Source organism: Onychomys torridus, chromosome X, assembly GCF_903995425.1.
Source record: "Onychomys torridus chromosome X, mOncTor1.1, whole genome shotgun sequence".
NCBI classification, from domain to species: Eukaryota; Metazoa; Chordata; class Mammalia; order Rodentia; family Cricetidae; genus Onychomys; species Onychomys torridus.
The window spans coordinates 37,618,085-37,643,062 of NC_050466.1; the positions used below are offsets into that span (position 1 = coordinate 37,618,085).

Genomic DNA, 24,978 nt, shown 5'->3' on the forward strand with positions numbered 1-24,978 from the left:
GACACAGAGGACTCTGGGCAAAAAGAGAGTGGAGACAGATGGAGAAGGAGTGGGACATACTAAATGGGATAGAGGTAAAAACCATGAGTCTTGAGATAGCACATAGATTAATAGAAATGGGTTAAGTTGTAAGAGCTAGTTAATAAGAAGTCTGTGTGGTAATTTGGGATGGGAAAACTCTGCCTACAATAGTCTTTGGTGATTTTGCTAAAAATACTTTCAATGGAGTTAAAGCCACACTACAATGGATAGAAGAGGAATAGGAAAGAAAAAACAGAAGCAATAGGAGGTCCAAATTTCTGAATAATCTGGAGATATCAGTGACTATCTCAGATGGGAGGGTGACGTAGAGGTTGAGGAAGGCTTTCAAGGATCACAGGTTGTTCATTTGTTTGTTTTGTTTTGGTTTCTTTGTTTTCCTTTTTTTTGGTGAATATTAAATAAACAATAGGAGCTAGGAGTTAAGGCGTAAAGATATATGAAGTGAAGCCCCAAGGTAGAAGAGAAGGTGATTAAAATATAAGATAAAGGGTAGAATGATGAAGAGAAGAAAGAACACTCTACAAATAGGCAAGGATAACAGAATGACAGGGGCATGTACCATGTTTGCATAAGATAGACAAGAAAACTGGGTTTTCTGCCAGATGACCTCTATTTTCTCATTAATATACAATGAAGGGTTATCTGTGAAAATCCAAATCTTAGGGATGGAGGAGGTAAAGAACAGCTATTTGGGGGAAAGGAGAAAGGAAAACGTGGCCACATATGGGAAAACTGTAGCCATAAGTCAAATCCATCCCACTCTCTGTTTTAGTGAATAAACTCTTACTGGAACATAGTGATATTCATTCATTTTATTGCCTATGATTGCTTTTGTGCTACAACAGCAAAGGTGAATGGTTATGATAGAAAATTTATGGCTTACCTACAGAGCCTAAATTATTTACCAAGTAAGTTGACTATGAAGTAATTAGGATAGAATTATGTTCGATTTGGGTCTGGAAATCACATTTTAAATGGGATGAAAATAAAATAGTGTGCCAGAGGGGATGATGATCAATTTATTGAAGGGACCCGAAGTCATAATTGATAGAGTAATGAAAAGAATTGGAACATTTACCCAGAGAGGAGTCAGTTTTCATTCCTAGAACAGAGTAGTTTGGATATTTCACCCCTACATTTAGCTCTGGCATAAATCAGGAATATTTCCACCTTAATGAGAATGTAATTACTTTCATAGTTTGCAATTGCTTATTTAAGGTTATTTTCCCTTAACAGGAAATACATATATGTAGGGTTTTGAATGAGAAAAGCCATCACTGGCTTATATAGCTAATATTGGTCATAGTTGGTGGAACTGTTTGGGAAGGATTAGGAGATGCGGACTTGTGGGAGGAGGTGTGTCACTGAGGGTGGCTTTGAGTTTTCAAATTACTCACTTTATTCCCAGTGTGGCTCTCTGCATCTTACTTGTGGATTGTGATGTGAGCTTTCAGCTGCTGCTCCAGCTGCAATGCCTTTCCTCTGCCATTATGGACTCTAACCATTGGGAACCTTAAGCCCAATTCAATGCTTTCTTTCATAAGTTGCTTTGGTCATAAAAAAGGAACTAAGATAGAAGTTAGTGCTGGAGTGGTACTGCTGTTGTGACAGAACTGACCATAGTGATGCTTGAAGAAATGTGGTTATATGCTATAAGCAGAGATGAATTGGAAGACAGTAATGCTGACAGTTATACAGACAATAGACACCTGACTCTAGAGATTTCAGAGGGGAACAATATTTGCAGATAGGTTAGAAATCATTTTGGGCAGTTGTGGCAAAGGCTGTAGTTGCTTTCTTCCCTTGTTCTAAGAATTTTCTGAGGCTAAATTTAAAATAAACCAATTTCTTTGGTAGAAGAGATTTGAAGAAACAAGTAAGGCAAAAAGAAATACAAAATACAGTTTGAGAAGAAAAAAAAACAGCACTGGAAAATGTAATGTGGGAGCCAAGGTTTGTACTGAAAAGAACCCAGGAGATTGAGGAGAGACCTAATCCACCAAAGAAAAAAGGAGGGTTACCCTCAGGGCAAGACCCCATTCATCTAGGCTTCCAACTTGTGAGGAAAAGCCTCAGTAATTTTCTGCTCCTCAAATACAGAAACAAAGGAAAGCTGCAGCAAATGTAATTCAATGGGGCCAGGCTGTATCCTAAGCAGGCAGCCAAACTTAGCAGCACCCTCCATTTGGTTTGAGAATCATAGAGGATACACAAATAAAAGGGAGAGTCATTGAGGCCAGACAATGTATGATAGGGCAGTTCCTGAATGAAGCAACTGTGGGAAGTGAAACCTGGTTGTGCTGAAGACCCCAAGATGGTGAACATGCTAAAGATATGGGATATCTGCCAAGAAGTGTTGTACTTGGGGATTTGAATTATCCTTAGAGTAAGATTTATCTTGAAGGCAGCAAAGTTGAAAGAACAGAGCCATATAACCCTTCAACAATGGATGTGGAGCTACAGCATTTGGAGTTTTCCCTGCTAGGTTTTGGTATGGGTTCGGTTCAATATTTCCTCACTATGCCTGATTCTTCCCTTTTAAAATGTATATTCTATGACACTGTATGTTAGAATTATGCATTTTTTTTATATTATAGGGGGTTACAATTAAGACATTGTCTTGAGTCTCAGAAGAAACTATGGACTTTTAAACAGTGTTTAGACTGAAAAACTATAGGGAATTTTGATATTGGACTAAACACATTTCACATTATGATATGGCCATGAGCCTATGGGCACTAGTGAATGGAATGTAGTAATTTGACTACAAATGGCCTCTATAAACTTATGTTTGAAAACGTGGTCTCCCAGGAGTGGGACTATTTGGGAAGGATTAGGAGGTGTGGCCTTTTTGGAGGATGTGTGTCACTAGGGGTAAGCTTTGAGATTTCAAAAGACTCATGTCATTACCAATGTGCCTCTGCTTCCTGCTTTTAGAGTAAAATGTAAGCTCACAGATGTTACTCTGGGCCCCTGTAACCATGCCTTCACCCCACCATAATAGACTCTAAGCCTCTGGAACCATAAGCCTAACTTTATTACCTCTGGGTCATGGTGTCTTATCACAGTAATAGAAACCCTAACTAAAGCAATATTGTCTTCTCAAATATGTTCATTATTCTATTTCCTTTCCATGTCTGCATATTATATAGAGGAGTCATTTCTCATATTAAAAGCATACTTTTGCATTTGGCCCTGTTGATCTAGAAGAGGTCACTTGAAATGAAATTACGCTATAGTACTATACAAGCCTAAAGAGAATTCCATTCCTTTTCCTATAATACTAGCACTATATTGATACAGTAATGGATTTCATGAAGCTTCCAATGAATTCAAAGTTTTAGTTTATCAAAAAGAATAAAACCCCTGTATGTCATAAGCAATAAGATAGACAAAATGCTGACAAGTGCCCAGAGTTTGAGGTGACTACTTATGAATGAGCCTTTGTGGGCTTGTTCTTCCCCCACATCTCTTTCCCATCTTGGCCACTTAAAAGCAAGGTGACTGTGTGTTCTTTACAATGTCTGTCAAGTCTTTTTATATATTTGAATTTGAATGAAATTCATCTAACAAGACAGTGCAAAACTGAATACAGATTAATTGTTTAATTTGCAGTTTGAAGAATGGATTTTGATAGTTGGTAATCACCTCCTCCTTAAGGCTGGTAGGCAGTTGAATAAACAGGTTTTTTTCCCATTTTTGAAAGCCTAAAGATTTTCTACACTGATTGAATGACTGTGTGAGGGGTTAGAGGACTAAACTAAGACAATCATGGTTGATATCAAGCACCTTTTACCACAAAGCGATTTCACCAGCCCAATTTCTCCATTTTAAACATCCTGTCCCTGTCTTAAAATGCAGGAATTCAAAATAAATGTTAAAAATGTTAATGATTGTTTATAACCTGAAAGTAGATCTATTGATAGGAATAAAACCCTTACTGTAGTACCATGCCCTTTTAAAATTATATTTAAATGTAAAATATTTGCTTAACAAAGTATATTTTAGGTATATTATTGATTTTATGTTGACCATGCTGGTTTTCAACAATTAATTAGAAAGAGCTATCATTTTCACCAGGATATATTTCCACCAAAACCAAAATCTATAACAAACGAACATATGTCATACATTTTCTTTCATGTCACTATGTGAAAACATGCTCACAAAGACTCACCGAGGTGTACAAGTATCCCTCGCTGTTCATTGCCAAATACAGCTTGGTTTGAACTCCTTGAATAGCCACCACTCGAAGACCCACAGGGATGAGGTTGAACAGAGCTAAAATTTCAAAGAATGCGAAAATGTTACAATTCCAACTTCATAGCTTTCCAATGTATTCAGCATTGCCTGGCTTCCTAAAAGCAGTGTAGACTAAGTGAGTCTAGAAATATACAAATACAGCCTTGTTCCACTTTCTAGTGTATTTGAGCACTGATTGTATTTGCGTAACTGGATCTGGAACAATATATTCTCAAAGACTCTTGGGAAAACGGAAGACTTTGGTTGAAATATCCTGATTTTTAGAGCAGTGGAGGTGGGGAATATTTACATAGTGGGGAGAGGCAAAGTATCAGGAATCACTTTGCATATCAAAATATCATTCTTCTCAAATTAAGTTCTTAACCTGCTCCTCTAGACAGTTTGTGAAAATTTCGTAAGCACTGTGCTACTAGTTAAGGAGAAATTCCTACACTCTCCTGAGACACTACTCCAACATTTTCATTTAAATTATCTGTATTATTTCCAACGCAAAAACCTCTAAATAAATCTGGGCCTTGCAAAAAAAAAGTTATTTTGTATTCCTATTTTCCAAGAGTAGTATTTCATAAAGAACTGGCATTTTGCAAGATGATAGAGTTAAGCAGGCTCCTGGCATTTAATCTCAAAGATAATAGATATAGGAATAAAAATAAGATATGGAAGAAATGTGCTATTTGGTATTTTAATGTTTTCTGCAAAATCATTGCAAGTAGGCTAATGAGGTCTTCATCTTTCCATCTGAAGGTCTTACTGCATGAAACTTCCACCCAAGCGCTCTCACAAGCACACACCACTCACTGGAGACAACCAGTGGGTGTTCTCCCACTGCCAGCTGTCTCCGCCCTCCCACACCACGAACAAAAATAAAACAGTACATTTTTAAAACGTAGTGTTTGCCACACACATCTTTTGAAAATAGCCTGTGCACCTTTCTCCTGAAAGTCATACACCAATGTTGATGATTTTTGCTCTGTTTCATAAGTTTGTTGGGCATGATAAACTGGTCTGTTACTTTCATGAACAAGAATTTAAAGGGATCACTCGCATGTATAAGAATTTTTTTCTAGAATCACTTAACTTTGAGCACTCTGTTGCACTAGATAGGATAATATGGGCAAAAATATTAATAAGGAACAAAATATTCCTTGTGAAGCCTACAATACATCTTTCCCTTAAAATTTGGGTGCTATCAAAGAGGAGCTAGGACATATTGTACAGTTCAAAATACAAGTGTTCCTACCACATGCCACTGATGGCACTTCATTCAATACTCACCATATAAAAAGCCATGCCCTTCTGTTACGTGAAGTAAAGAAAACTAATTGCAAGCCAGGATCATGTGCTATAATTGACAATGTAATGTACAGGAAATAAACCCAATATCTTTGAGTATATCATGTGTAAATCATGTTTCTTTCTGTTGATGATATTCTGCTTACAGCAGGTACTCAAAACACATTTATAGACTGATACCAAACTGTATTGTGGGAACATGATCATGCATTTGGGGGATATAACACATGATAATCATATTATATAAGACCTCATAGTTCAAAAATCTGAGAACTACAATTAACTAAACAAAAAGCTTTATGTGGGGTTGTTTAAAGTCAATATCACCATGTGCCTAAAACCTAATTGGGTTAAAGTAATAGATAACAGAGAAAGATGTTAAATGAAACTGAAAATTATTTCTAGAATCTTATTTTTGAAATAATATTCTGAACCTCATTATTGTATGAATGTAGCTTTTAATGTCAGGGATGAGCATAGGGGGAGGTAGAGAGTGAAGATAATGATAACAATTTGATTTTTGTGTTGATTTTCACTGACGTCAGATTTCTGCTTTAAAGAGAAGTGAAATGCTTACATCTCAAACAGTAGAAAATTAAAGGAGAAAGAGAAGCAAAGAACATTAATTCACATTACATATTCCTGAATAGTGGCATTGAGTTTGTAGGAGGCCATTCATTATGTAATCTAAGTATTTATGAAGCTAGATACACAAACACAGAAACAAATAGATACAGACACACAGACACATACAAATGTATGTCAAAATTGAAGAGAGTAAAAAATGTGTAGTAGTTGATCATTCATACCACATACCAGTCCAATCTTTTCTTTAGATATTCAAGATGAAGTACAAACTCAGTTGTCTTTGAATTTTCCAAAAAAGCAATCTTCCCATATAAAAATGCAAAAGCTGTACTAGAAATATGCTTAGACAGAATCACTGTGGTCTTGCTCTCTTTCCCAGTTTCCTGTTTTTGAGACAGAATCTTACTTTCTCTGGCAGGTCTGACTCTTGCTATGCAGCTCAGACTGATCAGGACCTGTCTGCAATTTTCCTGCCTCAGTCTCCTTAGTATTTGGATTGGAGGCACACACTACCACTCACAGATTCGCCTTGCCTTCTCTAAACTTGGAGTACTTGTTTATGGACTTAAGATGTAGCAAGAACTATTTAATTTCAGGCTTATTTTAATCACAGGCTAACCAGCCTCAATTTCTTCAGAATATAAACAATGATAAATGTAATGTAGGGTAATGCCAGGTTCAGGATAGACAGATATCGGAAGTCCAGAAACATACTAGAATGTTGTTATGAATAATCTCAATAGTAACCAACAACTTCCTTTATAATACACCTTTGGGTCATGTGAATTGCATCTGTTATGGCTTGCTACTTTTTGCAGGAAAACTGTAGTCACATTTAATAGAACTATACAACAGTAACAAAAGAAAACAGATATTATTTTGATCAGGATGAAAAATTTCTCAATAAATGTGCTTCTAAAACACATTCAATTAAATACCTAAAATCTTTTCTTCTCTTTCATCTAGATTTTAAGAGATTTGTTTGTTTGTTTGTTTGTTTCTGTTTGGTTTGGTTTTTTGAGCCAGGGTTTTTCTGTGTATCCCTGCCTGTCTAGGACCTCATTCTGTAGACCAGGCTGGCCTCAAACTCACAGAGAGATTCATCTGCATCTACCTCCTGAATGCTGGGATTAATGTGTGCACCACCATGATTGACCATTTATTTATTTATTTATTTATTTATTTATTTATTTGTTCATTCATTCATTCATTCATTCATTTTGTGGATCTTAAGAGATTTTTAATGAATAACCTCCATATTGTTTACTATTTTATCACTATTTTGCTTATATAAAAACAAACACTTCTAACATAACATGATCACTTTTTTAGGGCTATGCTCCCTCCTTGGCATTCAAAGGTGAACTCTACACAAAAGCCCTACTTCCACACTGTTTAAACTAAGGCCAATTTCTCTAAGAGACTAATAATTAACAAAGGTATTATTATTTTAATGTACTGGAGAACCATGATACAGTGAACTGGCAAAACTATTGGGGGTTTGAAGAAAAAGGAGAATCTATCTCTTTTAAATCCATTCTTTGTACCCAAGGCTGATAATTAAACTGCCTCCATGAAATATCTATCATCTTTGCCTTTTCAGGGAAAAATACATAATTTATGTGTTACTTGCCCATGATGAAATATCATTGGATTGGAATTTACCATTATAATAAATTTACATAAGGTAACCTTAAATGCATGGCATCAAACATGAGATTATTTGCTTTATCATGTGATCGTATTTACCATATCAAAGTCAAAGTAACATAAAATCAATTAAATTGTACTAAAGTAAAAAACTATGATGAAAAGAAAAATATAAACACAATACTGGGAATGCACAGTGAAGAAATAATATTACAATGAGTCACAGAAAAAATGAAACTTATATTGTTGTTCCTTTCTTTAAATAATTACTTAAATTTAATATAAAAAATTGCTTTGCTTTGGGGGGCTATAAATTTGAATGGCCATACTTGCAATTTGATATATCAGTTTAATCAATAGTCATCTGTGTTTTATGACAAAATATCAATGGGGAAGTGATGTTAGCTCCCTGGGCTTCTGGCTGCTTTTCAACCCAGGGCAGTCAAGCTTGATTTTTCTTCTGTGATACTTTCCATTTGCGTGCAGTATGGCATAGTAATACTTACCTTTGATTGACTTACTGCTATATGTTGTAATTGGACTAGACATGGGTTCTTGTTATCTGGCTATGTTCTTTAAAGGTCTCTGAATGTCATTATCATACAGAAATGGCTCAGTTATAAGGCACCCAAAGGAAGAAACCATGCACTTGTAGGAATGAAGGAACATAACCTAATACACAATATAAAGTTCCATAGTAAGAAATGGAGCTCTCTCTCTTTCTCTCTCTCTCTCTCTCTCTCTCTCTCTCTCTCTCTCTCTGTGTGTGTGTGTGTGTGTGTGTGTGTGTGTGTGTGTGTGTGTGTGTGTGTGTGTGTGTGTTGTGCATCTCCTAAAATGAATATGTACAGTGTGATCTTTATGAGTTTGGCATATCACTAAGACACAGCACATTGAATCATCTATTTAAAACAATACTGTTCCTTTTGAGGAAATGAATAAACACTGCAAATAAATACTTCTCTATTTGAACCTGGATATTTAAAGCATATGAGAACAATCCTGATTGATAGCTCATCACAAACATCCCTTTAACAATGCTCATTTTCTGGAGACTGGAGAGTAGCACACATTCCTTAATTCTGTCCCCAAACATCAATCTGAATACATAATCTGATGGAATATTTTATTATGGACCACTATGTATTAATATGTGTTACTTGATTGCAGTAAAGTGCTCTGCTTCATTTGGGTAACTATTTTAAATAGGATAGTATTCATGAAGGATTAACTAGGATTCATTATAAAACTTTAATATTGTCACTGCAACACAGCATTTGGTAGAACACTGGAGAGCCATTCAATATACAGGGCTTTCATCCTAGAAGCCAAAAGATGTTTCTTTATGGGTAATTGAAGGTAACTTTCTCTTGAGGTAATATTTCAACCTTCAGTCCAGGAAACATTCTTTAAATGTGTGAAATTCTTTAATCCTTAAACCTGGGACACTTGTTATGGCTTTACTGCCTACAGCAATGCAGTTCCAAAAGAACGCACTACAGAGAACTCCTTAGCAGCCAGACCTACTTTCCTCAGCTGTTTTCTCAGCCAACAATGGGAATATTTCTAGGAACTAACAAATCTGAGAGAAATGAATCCAAATTTTTGGAAAACAGAGAATGAATTATGAGAACCAAGAACTTTAGTCCTCAGAAACAAACAAGTAAGTCTGTAGATATCTGTAAATTGCAAGAAGGTAACAATGATTAATATTGAAAAAAGGGGGCACTATTGGTGTTTTTGTTTTAATTACTCCACATAAATATTTGTAGATAAAGGTTATATAACAGACACCTTCAGATCACTAAGCTTTAAGAATTAGAAGTAAAACTCCCTTTTGAAGCATTTCCTTCTTGCTTCACTATTAATGTCTCCAGTTTAGTCTAAAAGAAATTCCCTTGCAGTTACCATGTAGGCAACTCAGTGTTAAATATCGATTAGTCTCATAGTTATTGGTATATGTGGCAGGGGTGGGGCAGGGGCAAAAGCTTGTAACAATGAATTATCACGGTGTGAAACCACTCCTGCCTCGGAATGAGACTCATTTTTAAGAGTGGAGATAGCATGCTATTTCAGTATCATTGTGTGGGTGAGAAATTTTTCTGGGGGAAAAAAGTAATAAAATCCAAAGGACAGCCATAAATCTATCTAGATTACCATGGAGATGACATTTGGATCAACCTTCAGATGGTGTCAACATTATTTGCTCTACTTTATATTTTAGATGTTTCCGTGTTCAACTTCCTGTAGGTGAGCCTGTGTAAACAGGATTATGTCACATGACCATATTTTGCATTCACCTAAGGATTTGGCAAGGTTTGTTTGAATTAAAAATAAATAGAAAGAACCCAAAGTCAATAACATGAAGTCACTTACTATAAGTGCTGTCCTCGTCTTTGGTACCATCAATGGTTCCATCTGCCTGCAGTTGCAAGTGGTAACCCTGTCGGCTGTATAGTTTGGTAACTATACCTTTAAGCTGAGGCTCTGAAAAGAGAACAATGGTTTGGATCAATTGATGAGACTCAGGATTCAAAATTCTAATTTCATCTACAACTTTTAGTGGGGAGAAAAATCAAACTACATTTTCAAGAGTCCTCTGGAAGAAAGAAAAGAAGCAAAGAAATGAGAAATTTCTGAATAAGCCTTAGAGTATCCAAAGAAACATTTGATTTCTATTTCCAAATACTGGTAATGCACTGAAGCTTTTGACAAAGCCCACTGTTTGTTAGAGCTGGTCCTTTGGCTTGGTCTCACCCCACCTCATTAAACATTCTGAATGGGTTGGCAAATGGCACAGTCTATCTTCTTAATAATGTATTACTTTTCATGTGGAAGAAAAATAATTTAGAGTTGCTTACCAACCAGGTGCCAAAACCCACCAGCAAAGATTTCCTTAATAATCAACACGATTTATATAAATAATCCCCACCACTCTAAGAAGGTTATGTATCTAACCTAGAATTCCATCAAAGTACTTGCATCTAGAAAACTGAGGCTTCCGTTCAAGACAATGAAAGGGGGATAGAAAAAGCAGCCATTGCCATCCCTGTCAGATTGTTTTTTTCTTACGGGAAATGGACGTGAAAAGAACAATTTCTGTTGATAAGTAGGAAGGAAAATTAAATCGTACTTATTTTCAAATTTGATATAAAAACATGATTATCCAAAACATAGGTTCTTGATTAAAATGATCTTCAATTATGAATCACCATAGATTAATCAAGCACTTAATTTATTTATAACAGCCATGATATCTAAAATTTGCTTTTATTGAATACTGACACCTGCATCGAAATAATATTTATTGGAGTCACATAATCACACATTGTAACTGCTTACGTCTTTTTAAAACAAGCCTAATTCACAGATAATGCATTACAAACTTTGTACAAACTGAAGATGTATGCCTGCTTTCCATTCCAGGGTGTGTAGAACACAGAGAAATAACTGTTCTATGAGTAAGTCTGGTTTGCTGTAATTCTTGTCAAGTAAAAGGTAAGAAAATGGTGAGAACCATTCATTTGGTTAAGAATGCTCCCCCTGAAGGTCTACCTTGATGCAACCTGAACACCTAAGGCTTTCTGAATTTCTCCTGTCCTGGGAATGTCGTGCCACTCTTAGCACTGAAATCGTTCAAAAGGACCCACAACCTAAAAATGATTTAAGTCCCTTCTTTCCTTTTGCATTTATTGTCAAGTAATCAGTTTTAGTAGTCTGCCCAGATTACTAAGATCTTTGACGCAAGGTTCTAGAAATATTTCTTTCCTCACCCCATCCCCCAGCACACGTTTCAAAGCTGCCCCACAAGTCAAGTCTGTTCCAAAAAGAAATGGAATGCCTAAACAGTGGAAAGCTCATGTCCCCTGGGAGTGGTGTGTGGAGGGGAAGGGTCTGGCAGGCAGAGATGAAAGCAAGACAGGGATTCCCTGGGTTTTCCAGGAGGGGTGGGCAATTGTGTCAGCCCTTGTCATTTCTCTTGCAATTTCCATACCACACGACAGCTTGTCTGAGTTACGCCTTCCCTGAGCCCACGGGCAGGCACACTCATACACGCATGTGACACGTCTGAAGCTGAGGGCGCACTTCCAGGGCAAGCTATGCTCCTGGGCTCTGTGCCTGTCCCAGGGCAGTTGCAATGCAGCAAGCCTGTTAACTGTTACGGAGGCAAAAAAGCAATCTCCTTCCCACGCACGCACACCAGCTAGGGGGCCTCATCTGCACAAGCTGGGCTCCAAACTCACCTACGCTTCCATGCCACCCCCAACCCCCTCCACAGTCATAAAGTAAGAGAGGGGTTAAAGAGAAAGGCGAAAGCCCCTTCCGACCTGGTCTCCTTCTGCGCCTCTTCTTGGAGCCAAAGAGTTTGACCCGGGAAAAGACATTTAACTTGTTTTTGTCGCAGCTGGTCTTGCCTTTGCTGGGGCTGCTGACACATTTGCAGGCATTGGATTTCTCGCGCTCGCGGGCTTGTCTCTTTTGCCGGATGAGCGAGCTGGCGATAGCCGCCGCCATGGCCACGACGCCCACCACCACCACTTCTTTGGGGGGCCCCTCTCTGCCTTCGCCTCCTCTTGCTCCTCCGCTGCTGCGCTGCCACCGGCTCGCGCCTTCGCCTCCTGGGTCTCCTTAGCCTGCACTTGCTTGGCCCGGGCTTCTGGGCACGCGGGCTTCAGTCGAGGAGGGGGCTCAGCATGCCGTCCGAGCTCCTCTGACGGTGGTCCGGCTCCTGCGAGGGCTCTGGCTGCCTTGGTCCGAACCGACGCCACAGCCCCGGGCCAGGATCGCAGGCGAGACTGGCAGGAGGCAGAGAGCTGCGCTTGTGACTGCGTGCGCTCGGCCCCTGAGCCCCGAGGACACTGTGCAAGTCCGAGCCGTTCAGGTCGGAGTTTCGCGGCACCCCCCGCCCTGTGCCGCGTGGAGGGGGCCGGAGGAGGGAGGCGGGCGGAGGGAGAGCGCGCGGGCGGGAGAGAGGCCGCGGGCGCGGGCGGCCGGCGCCAGGAGGGAGGAGGCAGCGCACGGGGGAGCGCGCCCTCGCCCTGGCCCCTCCGGCGCTTCCACTAGTCCTTGCAAGTTCTCGGCTTAAGGTTCGGCAAAAGTTGGCCCGTGCCAGCTTTCCCGCAGGGATCAAACAGGTAATGGCCTGGCATCGTCGCTGTGGCTTGCTGCTCTGGGCGCGGCACAGTCGCAGCACAAGAATTCAGTCGCTGCAGGCACCCTCCAGAAGAGCGCGACAGTCTGGTGGCGGCCCCCTCCCTGCCTCTGCGGCCCCTCCCTCCCGGAACCCAGCTACCGGCTCCCGCCCGCCTGACGCCCCCAACCGCCCCACCCCCCCAGGTGCAGAGTCCCGGTTCCTGCTAACACCTGTAGGGGATCATGACTCTGCCCCATCCTCCAAAGCCCTCTTTCCCCTGAAAGGAGCTCTGGAAGAAACGTTGATGGAGGCAGTACTGGAATGAGATTGTTGCCTTGCAGAAGCTGAGGTTTGCTGGCCTTTGGGCCTGGGAGGAGAGGGGCGGGGTGTAACTTGAGTGCAGGTCTCAGAGTTAGCCCCCGCCTGAGCCTCAGGAAGTTGGCGAAACTCCTGCACCTGGCTCAGTTACAGCCCGCATCCCACCAGAGACCTGCAGAGGTATTTTGCATGGCGACACTTGTAGCCCTTCAGGAGACGAGGCCAGGGCTTACAGAGGGATCAGCCCCCACCATAGTGGCAGCAGCAGGCACTGCAGAGCTGCACTCGCACACCACGCTGCCACCCAGTGGCTTTTGCTGACTTTTCATTCCGTGCCAATGTGTGCTGTCCAAAACCAGTTTTCCTTGTCGCCCCCTCATCTGGCCATTTGGGAGCCACGCAGCGAGCCTGGGCATGTACTACAGGCAGTATTGGGGGAAAATAAAAGCAAAACTCAGATCTTCATTTGAGCTCGATCTCATCTCCTGTTTTCTGTTTTCTTCTCTTAACTGCGACTCAAAACCAAGAAGGTTCACCTATCCCCCAAGTCTGAAATTAGCTTGGCCTTTTGCTGGCTTGGTTTTTATTCACGAGTTCTTTCCTTAGTCCTTGTAAATGCAGGAAAGAGACTAAGAGTCCATCCACCTCTCTACCTTCAGACACTGTTACTTTACTATTTTATTTGATCTCTGAGGCTAAATAGAAAGCTCCAAATAGGAAGGTTGTTCCACACTTTGGGTACTGGACTCCCTCCTCCTCATATCATTTCAGAATTTACTTAACCGCGAAACAATGATCAGCTTGTCCCCAAGGCTCCAAGGAAACAAAGGACACATCAGACTAATTCACAGGAGGGAAGACCCCTGTTTTGTTCCCATTTTGCCTGGAATGCCTCCACAATTGGTACTCCTCTTGTTCACTATAATCCCATTCCCTGGCACAAACCTCATCAAATAGTCTACATTCAGTAAAAATCCATTGAAAATAATTGATGAATGAATGGTTGGTATTGTTTCCAAGAGGAAGAAAAGAGCTAATGACTAAATTTCAGGAACTATGGAGGTAAGTAATCTCACCAAAAGCTAGATCAGAATAAACCTTGACTAGGGTCAGATAGTTGGGATTTGGGATGGACTCACAGGAGTACCTTATCCAAGGACCTCTGTTTTCTAACTTGTATCTCTTTTGGGATCCCGTTACAGGGTATGAAAAGGCTAAATAAGGACAAAGTTTTTATTTAGGAAAGGAATAGAATTAGGAAATGTTAAAACGGTAAGAATTGGGGAATGTTACAAGAAATGATTACTTTCTACCACCAACTTCCTCCCTTTTTGTGAACCCATGGGTATTTGCAAATGCCTTTCCTGCTCTAATCATTTTCTTCTCAATTACTTCTATAAACTTAATTTATTTGTTTATTTATCTATTGGTTTTTTGTTTTTGTTTTTGTTTTTTAAACAGGGTATAGCTATGCTATCCTGGAACTCACTCTGTAGACCAGGCTGGCCTGGAACTCAGAGATCCACCTGCCTCTGCCTCCCAAGTTCTGGGATTAAAGGTGTGCGCCACCACCAGTCAGCCTATAAAGTTTATTTTTAGCTATTGCATTAAATATAAAAATTAAAACTATGACTGGAGTTTCACAATGTTTTAATACATTGTGTAATGTTTAAATCAATTTAAAACATCTGATCAAAGATCATCATGAAAATATGCGAAATTGTTTCTTCTAGCTTTTTGAAATATATGGTACATTATTGTCTATAATCATCCTACTATACAATAACACACCAGAACTTCTTTCTCCCATCTAACTGTTACACATTGATCAACCTTTCCCCCATTAATCCTGCGAAATCCTAGACAAGAGGAGTATAGAATAAATAAGACATATTCCTTGTTGGTTTCCAAAAGTTACTTCTACTTCTTTATATCCCCTACCTCATTGTTGTTGATGAGACTGGAATAGGGTGTCTCTAATTTTCTGTATTTTATCTTCCTATAGACCACATTCATTCTCCTATCTCTTCCACTAACATATCTGTGATTGGATGGTTGGTTCAATCTAGAACATAAAGAAAAATATCCTTGGGGATGGATAGTTGGCTGAGTGGGTAATACCATTTGCTGTTACTGCATAGAACTTAAGTTTGGTTACAGGTACACCTGTCAGGTTGCTCATGGAGATCTAACACAGACTTCTGGCCTCTGTGGGTACCCTCCCCAACATGTGGTAGACACACAGACAAATACACACACACACACACACACACACACACACACACACACACGCATGGGCATATACACATAACAAATGTGTCCACCTAAATCATATTATCCAATTAGCTTAACTATAAAGCAGGCATTATTTATGCTCTCTTAACACCCATTTCTACTTCCCAGGTGCTTAGTAAGTCAAAGAAGAGCATTAATACCAGTTTCAAATCCTTAAAGAAGAATTTTGCCAAAGCCCTATCCATCTCAAAAAGGTAAAATGATACAGAATTGCAGCCTGTCCTAGAAAAACCCGTTTGTCTTTTCTTTCCTCTCCACTGCCACCTCAGACTAATAGAATGGCATTTGAGTGGGAGGAAGAAAGTAACTCTCTTTTGACACCTGCCTTCCAAAACACCCTTTCCCCTGGCTTGCTTTATCCACAGCAGTTCTGCTACGGGATTTTTGGATTCCCTCCAGATTCCAAGTGTGAACTCTTCTGTTCCCCAACAGAACTCCTATTACTTACTGCACCCACCAAGCTCCCTCCTTGACCACGTTCAGAAAAAAACGTGTTCTTAGCACTTTTCGCTATTTCCATTCCCTAGGAAGTCTATTCTGCACTCTGCTAGTCAGAAGATTAACTGACCATGTGACTTGGGTGTATGTGCCATTCTTCCTGTTGTGAGGAGTGTCTTAGTCAGTATCAGTCACTTTCAAGTTGTATTCTTCAGCTCCCTAAAAGTATATGACCATAAAATATGTTCCTTTGACAGTGTTTTAAACAGCAGGTCTACTTTCATCTATTCTGTGCACTGCGGCTCATTGTGTGATTTCTTTTAAAAATAAACATAAAAATTCAACTACCAAGAACAGAATGCTGGAGAATGCCTGGATGAGGTGCTCCTTAAAAGGCTTTTTAGGTCTGTGAGTCTTCGCTTCATTTCGTGTACACCAGTACTCCTCCAACTGCCTTCTCTCCTAGTACTTGCCACTTTTCTCTTCCCTTCCTACCTTGCCAAAATATAAAGTGTCACTTAAGTCCCAAAGAAAAATGCTTAAGCTCCTTGGTTCCCCTCTTTGTGAGTTCACTTGAGGAGCAGGTTTGTAGCACTGTTTTCCAAAATGTATGGGAGTTATCAGAGCATAGAATGCTGATGTTTCTCTGCCAGTGTTTTTGGCAAGCCTCAGATGAGCTGTGAGAAGCTGAGGGGACATGCTCTCCAGAGGAAAGAGACAGAAACTCAAACAGATGTGACTGTGATGAGCAAAAACGAAAGAGTTGAAACAGCCTAATCAGGAACAGTCTCAGAACCTTTTGAGCAGGAAGGAATTGGCTGTCTTTCTGCAACTCTGAAAATTAGAGATTTCAAACACCCTTGCTTCGTAAAGATAAACACGATCACTGCCACTTGCCAGTTCTCTCTCCCTCTCTTCCTAGCTGTTTTTCTCCTAAAAGTTCATCAAAACTTCTCCATAGTCAATTACAGGTCAAGAAGTGATAATGAGTTCTGAGCGAGGGAAGGGGTTCAGATTCAAGTGTATGAGTTCAAGCAACACTGAATAAGGTATGGGTGGTAGTTAAAAGATAGACCAGCAAGTAACACATTGTATGTTCTCTCTAATTATGTCCATAAGTCTTCCCCAAAACCAACCAGATAGAAATACAAATGAGGAGCTTAGAGAAAAACCGTTAGAATGGATTCTTGGCATTTAACTTCAAGCAGGAAGAAAAATGCAATTTAAGGAGATTTTATCAATGCCATGCTGAAAATTCAGGTACAAAAAAGTAACAATTTATTCTATAACATAACCTGGCACATTAAATAGCTACCAAAGATTCTCTCCTAGTCAGATCTCTTGGAAGAGTTCTACTTCGGGAACAAAAGACTCCAGAACTAATTTTTACAGAAATCGATTGGCTGTCTTGATTTGCATTCAGAATGAAAAGCCATGGGTCCCTCTGCTTGCACCACACTAGGAAGGTGGCTTGGTTTTCCTTATGTCTTTTCGCTGAGATCATTCTCTTAATGCTTAAGCCATGGAATTTACTCATACCACCTCTGATTTATATTAAAAATCAATTGCGAAAACACTGATTAATGCTGATCCTTTAAGAAGAAAAATCCTACAACCCTCATAAAACTTTCATTGTTAAGTCACAATTTATGAACATTAAGATAATAAAACCCTGATGGTATTAATCATAGCTATGAATTCAGCACTTTACCATTTAATTAGCTATGACGGCTATAAAGTGGAGAGTTCAAGGCCTCTAGTTACCTCCTTGGCCATTTAATCAAGATTGCTGAGATGCAGATTCCTCCTTGATCAAACAGAGAGACCATAAGGAAATGAACTTTAGTGTTGGTATGTGTAGATTTACTTTTTTTTAGGAGGCCATCACTCTTTGTAGAAGACAAAGAGTGTAATTGTCTACTGATTTTCCTTCTATGGGAGCTTTTATGATATAATAGAAACTTCTTCCACTGAGGTGGGCATAAAAATATTCATAACACGGTATTCATTCCTGACCCAATGAGCTAGGTTATCCAAATAAAACATTATAGAAAAATGGTGGGAGTATTTGAAGAAAAAGAAGACAATCTAATCTTTCTGGATCTAAGTTAAGCTATTCCTTGAACTAAAGTTACTAGTAGAAGATGATCCATGACTTAAGCAAGGGAGTGAAGAATTTGTTAAGTTGTCAAATGTGCATTAATATTTAGCATAGAGGACAGGGCTCAAAAGCAGTGTAAAGAACATTGGTTTGATTTCCTATTTGCCAATAGCACTGTGGCTGCTAGTTTTCTCTCAAGAGTTTTCATTTTGTAAAAGAAGGAGGAGAGGAAATGGAAAAATTCTTCAGGGCTGCCTCACTACCAACAGCAGACCAATATTCTGGCAGAACCTTCTTAATTCATTAGAATTCAAGGAAAGGGCGAAAGATGCATCAATGGCCAAATAAGAACTGTGTAGATGCCCAAAGTGGGTATTATACACTCCACTCTGCTTTAAAATTTTTACCCAGGGTCTCAAATATGCTGGAACCTAATAGATACCTTGGATATAAGTGGACAAAGCAGTGCCCTTTGAAAATAACAACCTATATAGTAGGTATTATCATGATTGCCATTTTGCTGGTGAAGAAAGTGAAGTCTAGCGAGACTAAGTGTTGTATCAGTGGTTCCCTGGCAAGTACCCAAGTGCCAGTGCCAGTATTTAAACTAGGAACTCTCAGCCAATAAGATATATGTGTATAAGGCTTTCCTCCTGGCACTGGGTCTGGAATTTGGGTTGCTGAAATAGTGCCTGGATATGGCGCTATCTTGGCTTGGTTAAGTGAAAAAGAGAATATATCATGTTCTCAATTGAATTGTGTTTTATCCTTTGTTTGATAAAAGTGAATTATAAAATAAATACAAGTGAAAATAACACAGGCAGACTATAACAATAGTTCAGAATACTTTTTACAATAACTTATTAAAGTTATACTTAAATAAAACATCACTTTTTCATGGAAATTCAATTATTATAAACCACTGCTTAATGTCACTCTGGGGATTCCTAGTCCAGGAAATAATTTGACACTAGGATGGGGCCTGTCTCTTGTAATCCAGGGCCTTTGAATGCTATGAGACCCAAAGGAAATTTCCCAGCCTTTATCTCCATCACCACTTAGCAGAGACGAGAAGTTAAAGAACTCCCAATTCTCTCAGTTCTCTTCATACAGGGAAAACTGGCTTTCCACAGCGTAAGCTTTTTTGTGCCATCTGCTTTCAGCTACAGGAAGCTTGAGTTCAGCCAAAAGAGAGAGAAATATTACACACAGACTATTTACTTCCATGGTTGGAAACCCATGACTATCCTTTTGCAATCAGGGATTTCTCCAGTATCCATTTTCACTAATTTGCTCTCACTTTTCCCTTCTGACAAACAGCAAAAAGCATAATCAAATGACTGAACTTATTTGGTTAGTTATCTGGCAACTATTGAAGACCTCAAGCAATGTTAAACCTGGTTTTCATAACAGAGGGTGGATGTGCACCTTAGATTTCAATTTAGGGAAGAGATCAGAAGCATGAGAGGTTAAAAACTTTTAACCTGGACCATTTTTCACTCTTTCATTTATTTACTCATTCACGATTTACTTAGAATTATTTTCCAAGTACCCCAGGAATGTTAAGATGCTAATATCTATAACCTACTGAGTAATATTAACTTTATCTTAGTTACTAGTCTAAGCACTTTATTTGCTCATATAATGTGTACAATAACTTAAGGGTTTAACCCCTTTTTCCAAATGAAGAAATTGAAGCAAAGAGAGGGTAACTAGTTTGGTCAGTTTAGAAGTGACAAAATCAGGATTTGAATTCACACATACTAACTTCAGATCCCTTATACTCTTCACTGCCTCTTCTGTGACTGTTCCTGGAATCAAGTGAAGGTCCGATAAAAGTTCAGAAGTAATTAAAATGTAAACATAAGAAGCACATGCATTACAGATACTAATAAATACAAGCACAACTCTGCTCAGTGCCCAGTGTGTTGGGGAAAGAACTTCCCTCAAAAAAATGCACAGTGAATACTGGGTAAGAGGGCAGGAGATATGTTCAGCTTCAGAAAACAGCTATGTAATTTTAATTCTGTATCCAAACCAACTCGGTTCTGTTTTCCAGGTCATATGTCTTCCTCTCAGATGAAAGATCACAGACAACTTTGGGTTTTCATATTCTTATAATTGAAGCAACTGGAAATAAGCTGATCTTATAGTGTAAACTTCTCTAGTAGTATGCTACTCTGAAATGCTGATTATGATTATGGTAAGGAAGCATCCTAAGGATTGTGAGAAATTGATTTATTATGTAAATATTCTAGTATATATTTGCAATGTTTCTGTTTTCTTTCTTTTAACTCATTGTGTTTTCCACAGATCTCAATTAAGCTCACATTGTCCACAGTGATGTTAAAGTAGATGCTTGCTATCGATTTGTGAGTGTCATCAACATGAGGCTGAGTATCAATAATCCCTTCAGAAAGATGCCATTCAAAAATAAAACTACATTGCCATGTATGCCACAGTGACTCAGCCTTTCTTAAGAAACAGCTAAACATGGAGACCAGAGATTTGCATAGGAGTATCATCAAATATTTTATTATGGCAATGTAAAAAATTAATCTAACAATTGAACTGAAATTGTCATAACTGTCCAAGCCAGTTAATCCTGGTGATGTCTCTATGAAGATTTAATATTCTTATTGCAGAAAGACAACTAGAATTTGATCGGTATTTAAAAGTATTGAGGAGCTGGATAGATGGCTCATCAGTTGAGAGGACTGACTATTCTACCAGAGAACCTGGGTTTGATTCTTAGAAGCCACATGGCAGCTCAATGTAGCTCTAGTCCCTGGAGACCCATCACCATCTTCTGGTCTCCTTGGGGAAAAGGCATGCACATGGTGCACAGACGTATATGCAAGTAAGCACCTATACACAAAAAAATAATTAAAACTTAAAAAATAAATATTGAAAACATTAAAAATCTCCATATTCATGGAATTCCTCTTCTTGCTCAATATATATATATATATATTTCCTACATTCATTTCCAGAATACTGTTGTCATTTAATTTGAAAAAGAATTCTTAAGGGAAACAAGAATGTCCCATTTCATTGCATGAAGAAAACATATGTGGTGTGTGTGTATATGTGTTCATCTGTTGCACATGTGCACATTCCTTGCAAGCCTCATGCAACTCTGTCAAGCCAACACCTTAGTTCAGATACCAACCGTCCTTGAAGCCCTGTAAGAACCTATGCACCTATTTTGTACTCACCATTTAGTCTAATTTTATTTCATATCTTAAGAAATTCTTTTTTTGTAAATTTAAAAGTTCTTAGAGAGACAACCAGGATTTGGTTGATATTGAATGTATTGACAATATTTCTAATTTTTTCCTATATGTCTTGGGACATTTAATCATTTTCTTCATTTTTGGAAAGTTCCCCATGAATTCCTGCTTCCCTTTTTATTTTTTAACCTCACCCGATTCTTCCACTTCTATTTCATTTACATTAAACTTCCTGTCCTTCATTGTTTCTTATTTCTTCTTCTTCATTCCATCTTTTCATCTTTTTATGAATAACAGAATGCATCACTTATTCCCTTAGGAGAATTGAGTATATCAGTTGTGTTTTATTTCAGTGGAATATATACATACATATACTATATTGAATATTATACAATAAAATTGTATATGACTTAAAAGTATATATGTTTCTATTTTATAATTTCTAGTTGGTCTTTCCAATTATGTCTTGAACACTTTTAAGACCAGTTTTCCTTCTACATAGGTGTAGTAGTTTGAATGAGAATGGAATCTGTAGGCTCATATATTTGAATGAATAGTTGGTGAAACTATTAGGAGGTGTGACCTTGTTGGAGGAGGTATGTCAATGGGGTGTGGGTTTTGGGGTTTCAAAAGCCCATTCTATTCCCATTAAGTTCTCTGCCTGCTGCTTGTGGACTAGATGTGTAAGCTTTCAGCTATGGATCCCTGCTCCCCACCATGATAGTCATGAACTAACTCTGAAACTATAAACAAGCCCCCAACTAAAAGCTTTCTGTTATAAGTTTCTTTGGTTATGATGTACCGTCACAGCAATAGAACCATTACTAAAACAATATCTTCTGTTTGTGCTTTCAAAGTGGTGGGATTACAGGCATGTATAATCACATGCAGTTACTTATGTTCAACTATCTTTTGTGTTGCTTTATTTCTTGAATACTACTGACTCACCTAGATGTGCTTTTATTTTCTTTTTGCTGCAGAAATCTAAGCATAGGTTTGGCTTCTTTATCTGCAAAACTCCCAAGTAAACAATGGTTAGCCATTGATCTCTGTAAATTTTAGGTTGTATTTGTCAGTGTACTGTGGTTTGGGGTACATTTTTAGTTTAATTTCTCAACATGATAATTTAAATTTAGATGTGGGTCTAATTCCCTGTACACTCAATCCACCTATATTTGGTGTTCCTGGATCTTGGACATTGATTCCGGATAGTTCTTCTTGTCTCCTGGTCATGGTTAAAACTGAGATTCTACATTAAGGTGATAGCTTCAGATGAAATAAATATAGCGTTCATCTATTTGTCTGTCTGTCTACCCATCTTCTGTTAATTTCTGCTACTCTCATCACACAGCCATTGGTTTTCAATTCTTTCTTTTTGCTACCTGCAGCTTTTGCTTTTGGCTCTTGAATTCTCTTGTGTGTTATTAAAGACTTAAGATAAAATTTGATCTAATGTTTCTGTGATTTTGAGAAAGTAAAAGTTGAACTTACTGACTAGATGTCCCCATTCACTCTTTACTACTTCTGTGGTACTAAATATTCTGTAACTATGATCAATATAACTTTTATGTAATTAAATCTTATAACTGGGCTAGAGACATTGCTTACTGGTTAAGAGCACTTGCTGCACTTGCAGAGGACCTGCATTCATTTCTAGCACCCATGTGGCAGCCCACAACCACCCTCTCCCTGTGATATGATGCCCTCTTCTATCCTCCATGGGCATCAGACTCACACATAGTAAAATTACATACATGCAAGCAAACATTAATGCCTATAAAATTAAAATAAATCCTTAAGTCCTACGATTGTTTCTCCAACAATTCACAAATTATTATTAACACTTTTTGCTATTAACCAGTTTTTCTTAAAATATACAGATACATCACTTCAATTATTATCCAATACCTGAACACATAATCATGGAAGTAGCATTATACGGACTTAGCAGGTTGAGTAATTCAGGAAAGAACTACACTTATATGATAACAACTCCAAAAATCTCCATTATTTTCATTAGTTCAGATGGCTCCTCTGAGTGCCATATATGGATATTTCTACCAAAATATCCCACAGGGCCTCAAACTGAGCAAATCCAAAACTGAAATCATGTCACTACACTGGTGATTAACTATCTTTTACATCCACTATCTCAACCCAGCCAAAATTAGTTTGAACCCCCATGAATTCTTCTCTTTACTTCTACCTTGTAATCAAGGCCTTCAGATTTTACCTTCTTAATATCTCTTCAAAATTCCAATTATTAAGATGTCCCTCTACTTACCTGAATTTTATCAGAACCTCTTAAGGGCCTCTTCTGCCTCTTCTCTTGTTGGTGAATTTCAAATCTTCCCTTCCAATCTGATTAAGCCTAACACTAACAAGTCTTGAGTGGCTCTCCATCATGCATAGCCAAGTATTACCTAGCCCTGGATTTCTTGTTATTCTTGCTTCCTGATTTTCCTCCTCTGACATACTGTCTTTCTATACCAGGATCTTTCCTTTCCCTAAAGCATGTCCCTCCAATTCTTTGGCAACCCAACTGCAATATTCTTGAAAATTCTTTTCTCTCCCACACAGAAAAGTCTACATAATTATTGTGTCCTCTGGGAAACCTTCACCAAAACACATATGCAAAGTTCCAGTTTCTTCTTTTCTTGCCAAAGTCCCCTGTTTATACAGCAGTGACTATGATACTCATTACATACATTTGTCTATTTTTTGCCATTCCCACTAAGCACTGACCTCTCTAAAGTAAGCCTTGGAACCTCCATTCTGTGTCTCCATATCTAGATATAGTAGGAGCTCAGAAAATGATATTGTTATGAGTAAATTAATTAGCTATCTCTTCCTTTAGAAAGCAGATAGGAGCCACTGGAACAAAAGAATGCAATACAGGTCCATTTTCAAGAAGTGGATTCATGCCTGCTGCTGCTGCTGCTGCTGCTGCTGCTGCTGCTGGTGGTGGTGGTGGTGGTGGTGGTGGTGGTGGTGGTGGTGGTGGTGATGGTGGTGCATGCCTTTAATCCCAGCATTCAGGAGTCAGAGCCAGGCAGATCTCTGTGAGTTCAAGGCCAGCCTGGGCTACAGAGTAAATTCCAGGAAAGTTGCAAAGCTACACAGAGAAACCCTCTCTCTCAAAAAAAGTGGGCTCATATATAATACAAATAAGTCCATATAAGACTTTTACCATGTTTTAATTACAAGTGGATGGAAGTAGTATTCAGGTATTGAACTACAGAGCAAGGGCAGCCAGCTCCCTGTGAAAGGGAAGGTGAAACAAGGCTAGCATTGGTCCATATTTTAGCTGTATTCTGACATTAAAATAATCATTTGGAAGTGTACAACATGTTAAACTTTGATAAACCCTTTAACGATCCTGTCTTTGATATGCATGGGAACTGGTGCTGAAGCCTGAGTAGATTTGAACTGGCTCCATCATACACGCCAGAAAACTCTCTCACCAACTTGCCAAACACATCACACAGTGCATTTCTTTATGAAGTGATATAGGCTTTATCTCAGTCCAAAGAAGTAAACTGATTTACAAAAAGGGAAACAAAATATGATACTGAAGTGAAAGAGTCAACAACAGAAGCTGGTAGGTTTCGGACCCCCTCCCA

General features: G+C 38.7%; 1 protein-coding gene across 2 annotated transcripts in view; it reads right to left on the bottom strand.

Annotated features, from left to right (window-relative positions):
• The window catches only part of Fgf13 (fibroblast growth factor 13), a 206,746-nt gene that overhangs the window by 69,518 nt on the left and 112,250 nt on the right, over positions 1-24,978 (bottom strand). Inside the window, exons 1-3 of one of the 2 annotated variants that reach the window (XM_036175324.1) lie at positions 12,165-12,808; positions 10,213-10,323; positions 4,220-4,323 (exon numbers count right to left, since the gene is read on the bottom strand). In XM_036175324.1, the coding sequence (XP_036031217.1) occupies positions 4,220-4,323; positions 10,213-10,323; positions 12,165-12,351 (402 nt within the window). In that variant the 5' untranslated portion in view covers positions 12,352-12,808. Of the gene's footprint in view, positions 1-4,219; positions 4,324-10,212; positions 10,324-12,164; positions 12,809-24,978 lie in introns of those variants that run through there. The other variant, XM_036175325.1, reaches the window with a different exon arrangement.